The following is a 4941-nucleotide window of genomic DNA, read 5'->3' on the forward strand; positions in this document are numbered from 1 at the left end:
GATTGTGTCCCACTTGTTGTTGATTCTTCACAAAAAAATACAGTTTTATATCTTTATGTTTGAAGCCTGAAATGTGGCAAAAGGTCGCAAAGTTCAAGGGGGCCGAATACTTTCGCAAGGCACTGTATCTTTCTAGTGACTGCGGGCTGAAAATAGAACAGGCGATACATTTTCCCTCGACCACTGCGGTCACTGGGAGCTTTGGTGTGTCTGAGTGTCTGTGCTGAACAACATGAACACTCATTTCCTCTCATAGTGTTCAATAGCTGTATGCAGAAGTTCAACAGCAATGTTCAATAGGTAATGAATCAGTTCTATCAGTTCTATGGGATGCAGTTCTATCTCTCTACACTGTCATACAAATGATGAAACCTCAAATGGTTCTGCACAGTGTGTTAAACCAACAACATTTGCATTTACACTCATTCCTTGTCATTGTTTTTCACAAGACACCCGGGGGGAGTAAAGGTGTGAACTTTTTTTTTAGTATAGTTCAAAGGGGAATCTAGCACCTGACACAGCCTCATCTCGTTCTAGCGGGCTGTCTCTCTACTTTCACAACCTGTGTACAGAGAGAAAGTGCAGTTGTAACTCTCAATCAACATGCCCGCTGTCAAAGGTGAGAGCACATCTTTCGATGTTTCATACATTTTTTAAAAATAAATGTCATAATTTTTTTATACATGTTAAATAGTTGATATATTCACGGGATATTAGCTTCCTGCAATTTTTCAACTAATAACAACTTTTATCAAAAGGAATATAAATACATTTTTGTTCTAAGATTTATTTAATCCAATAAATAAATAGATAAATAAATATGTGTTGTATAAGTAGGGGTTATATTGAATTAAATGACTAAAAAGGCACTACTGCAGGGCAGGATTAGCACAACAGTGTGTCCAGTCAATTGCTGCATGCATGTAGACAATGATATATACGAAAATAGTAAATGTGCTTCCGTTAGGTGAACATACTGTAGGTGATGTAGGGTGCCAGAATGGAAAAGCTAAAGCCTTTCAGCTTTACCTATACAAGCCATACAGCTGTATAGCTACGTAGGCTAGAATCATTCAATTGAGCTTTTACTTCTATATTATTAACACAATATCCGTGAATCGCTGACATCTGCTGCCCTTGTTTCAATTCATGATTTTTGAAATGTTAATTGACTTTTTTTAAGCGTTTCAAATCAATTGAGCATAGAAATACGGAAACTTGAACCAGGTTTGTAAGACTGAGAGGTTTGCAGGTACAGCCCCAGTTCACTCATGACACGTTTTGTAACCGAATCACTTCTGTTTTGAAGGTTTGAGAATTTCCAGTTTTCTGATCGTGCGATGAGTCAAAGGGGGATTTTTTTTTAAGTCGTTTTTGTTTTGTTTCTTTGTTTCTTTTTGTCTCTTAAAAAAAAAAGATTGATTTAATGCTTTCCATATTTGGGTATGCTATGATATCTTTGGACAACCGATCAATTGGTGCATCCCTTTCTGTTACCACCAGATGTCCTGCTGTGTCTTTTGTTGCACACTACAACAGGGGTCCTCAATTACATTCATCCGTGTGAATATTTTTCCTTGAGTGGATGGTCAGGAACATAGTTATATATGATTTGTACACTGCACAATTAACTGCAAAAGTCCCAAACAAATATAGTATTTGACAAAAGCAGAATCATTTCAAACCTTGAATACATTGAGATACGATCGCATATGCCTCTTTATTTATGCATGGGAATATTTGGGAACAGATTTTTCGAAATTAAAATCACTTTGAGCTGATTCCTTGGTGATTTTCCAGTGTTTTATGTCCAACAACAAACACGTTATTCTCAGAAAACTTGGGGTGGCCAAATAAAATCACCTGTGGGATGAATTTGGCCTGTTGGCCACTTATTGGGGAACCCTGCGGTACAAGCTAAATACCCAACAGTTGAGACAACTCAAATTCATTATTGAGACTTGCAAAAACAATATATGCTAATAACAAGGGACATCAACTCCTATGTAGCCTCATAAGTGACGTGTCTTGAACTCTTTCCGAAGGTTGTTCTTATAGTCAACTACTGTAACATATCAGTCTATTTATCGATCAACTGGTACTCTAGAGCTTTAACCACACCTTATCTGATTTTCAGATACACGAATCTTAGTACCAGCTCTGCTGATCTGGACCTACTTTGAGGTAAGAACAATGGACGAACACAGTCTTCAGTATACCATTTCATACAATATCATTTGTATGAAGTATTAATAGTCTTTTGATATAATTTTTTTGGACAATCATTTAAATGACATGTTGACAACTCACTTAATAACATGACACGAACTCTACCCACAGAAACGCACAAACACTACACTAGTACTAACCACAGTCTTTCAGTCAATGGCATACTGTATAGCGCAACTTCCTCTCAGGAAGTGGTACGCTCATCTGAAAGCATGTCAGTTTATCAAGGGGCCAGATGCAGGGTACATTGTGTCAGCTTCATTTTGGACCCAGTTCCCTGATCCTGAACACGAATCTATTTGAATGACATTTTATTAGAATTCAAGGCGTTCGACCACCAGTCAACCATCAATTGTCCTGATTTATAGTATGTCCCACTTTGTCTTTTTTTCAGACTTGCTTCTCTCAGAATGAAAACGTGACTACAGAGTTCACCACTGATTACAATGGTTACTCCACAGACACGAACGACTTGGATTATGATCATTGGACCCAGCAATGCCAGAAGGAATCCAACCGCCACTTCCGCTCCTGGTTCATGCCCACCTTCTACTCCCTCATCTGCTTCCTCGGTCTGGTCGGTAACATCCTGGTGATCGGTACCTACGTCTACTTCAATCGGCTGAAGACCGGGACCGATGTGTTCCTGCTCAGCCTGTCCGTCGCCGACCTGCTGTTCGCCGTGTCGCTGCCCCTCTGGGCGACCAACTCCATGACGGAATGGGTGCTGGGGCTGTTCATCTGCAAGGTCATGCACACCATCTATAAGGTCAGCTTCTACAGCGGCATGTTCCTCCTCACCTCCATCAGCGTGGACAGGTATGTTATTGCAAATGCGAACGCGTTCTCAAAGACTAACTTGGTTAAATAAAAGCCTGATTGAAACGTGTTGCAGTGTGCGTTCTGCTGTGACCTAATAGGCTGATCTGCTCCTATCTCTGCTGTGACCTAATAGGCTGATCTGCTCCTATCTCTGCTGTGACCTAATAGGCTGATCTGCTCCTATCTCTGCTGTGACCTAATAGGCTGATCTGCTCCTATCTCTGCTGTGACCTAATAGGCTGATCTGCTCCTATCTCTGCTGTGACCTAATAGGCTGATCTGCTCCTATCTCTGCTGTGACCTAATAGGCTGATCTGCTCCTATCTCTGCTGTGACCTAATAGGCTGATCTGCTCCTATCTCTGTAAATATTTGTATATATGAGCCTACCATATAAAGCCTACTTTTTGCCATTTTTCCGACAGGTACTTCGCCATCTCCAAGGCCGTCTCTGCCCACCGCCACCGCTCCACGGCCGTGTTCATTAGCAAGGTGACCTCTGTGGTCATCTGGGTGATGGCGCTGGTCTTCTCTGTGCCCGAGATGTCCTACACCAACATCAGCAACAAGACCTGCACCCCCTACACCGCCGGCTCAGACCAGATGCGCGTGGGCATCCAGGTGAGCCAGATGGTCCTGGGGTTTGTTCTGCCGCTCCTAATCATGGCCTTTTGTTACGGCGCCATTGTGAAGACCCTGTGCCAGGCCCGGAGCTTTGAGAAGAACAAGGCCATCAAGGTGATCTTCGCTGTGGTGGCGGTCTTCCTGCTCTGCCAGGTGCCCTATAATCTGGTACTGCTGCTGACCACTCTCGACACAGCTAACGGGGGCAGCAAGGATTGCATCTACGACAACAACCTCCTCTACGCCTCTGACATCACCCAGTGCCTGGCTTTCATGAGGTGCTGCCTCAACCCCTTTGTGTACGCGTTCATCGGGGTGAAGTTCCGCCGCGACCTCCTGAAGCTGCTGAAGGATCTGGGCTGTATGAGCCAGGAGAGATTCTTCCAGTACACCTGCGGAAAGAGGAGGAGTTCAGCGGTCGCCATGGAAACCGAGACCACAACCACTTTCTCCCCCTAAAGCTGCCAATGCTGCCTTGTCTGACGGCCTTTTCAACATGGACAAGACCTTGTGCACAGCCTGTGTTTATTTCTGATTATATTTGAAATGTTTGCTTGTAAGTGTTCTGTAGGTCACTTAAAAGGTCTAAAGGACATATATGTTTAATGTATCAGGCAGCTTACTGGTCGTCACCAGGAATTTATTTGGATCAGGTCTATACCATAAAAAAAAAATCCTGTTATATAGCTGCCAGTGGAGTACTAGCACTGTAAATACTCAATATCTTTGTATTATTTCTGTGTTGTTTTGAGTCTTATTTCAGAAGTCTTGTAAATAAAAAAAATTAATAAAAAATGTGTAGTCTGGTCTCTAAACTATAATTTGACACCTTGTTCAAGTGACCACTTGTTCCACAACCCGGATAAAAAAATACTAAAGTATTCTAGGGTATAAATACTGTAGTATTCACTGTAGTGTTTACTGTACTATACTGTATACTGTAGTATAAATGCTGTAGTAAAATAACTGTAGTATATACTATACTAATCCATGTAGTGTTTTTACAGGTTGTAGTATTTACTGTAGTGCTTTTGTAGACTTTAGTACACTGTAGTATTGACTGTAGGGTTTATGCAGATTGTAGTATTGACTGTAGGGTTTATGCAGATTGTAGTATTGACTGTAGGGTTTATGCAGATTGTAGTATTGACTGTAGGGTTTATGCAGATTGTAGTATTGACTGTAGGGTTTATGCAGATTGTAGTATTGACTGTAGGGTTTATGCAGATTGTAGTATTGACTGTAGGGTTTATGCAGATTGTAGTAT

At 41.6% G+C, this 4941-nt stretch overlaps 1 protein-coding gene across 2 annotated transcripts; it reads left to right on the forward strand.

The window, feature by feature from the left end:
• The first annotated feature begins 424 nt into the window (after positions 1-424).
• On the forward strand, positions 425-4469 carry LOC109865822 (C-C chemokine receptor type 7). 2 transcript variants are annotated; one of them, XM_031799821.1, is made up of 4 exons: positions 425-619; positions 2138-2184; positions 2624-3048; positions 3476-4469. In XM_031799821.1, exons 1-4 carry the CDS (start codon positions 604-606, stop codon positions 4131-4133), a joined length of 1146 nt encoding a protein of 381 aa, XP_031655681.1. In that variant the 5' UTR covers positions 425-603; the 3' UTR covers positions 4134-4469. The 2 variants fall into 2 exon arrangements, with proteins under 2 accessions (XP_031655681.1, XP_031655682.1); XM_031799822.1 differs by having other exon boundaries at positions 563-619; positions 2691-3048.
• The last annotated feature ends 472 nt before the right edge of the window (positions 4470-4941 follow it).

Source organism: Oncorhynchus kisutch, linkage group LG20, assembly GCF_002021735.2.
Source record: "Oncorhynchus kisutch isolate 150728-3 linkage group LG20, Okis_V2, whole genome shotgun sequence".
Taxonomy (NCBI): Eukaryota; Metazoa; Chordata; class Actinopteri; order Salmoniformes; family Salmonidae; genus Oncorhynchus; species Oncorhynchus kisutch.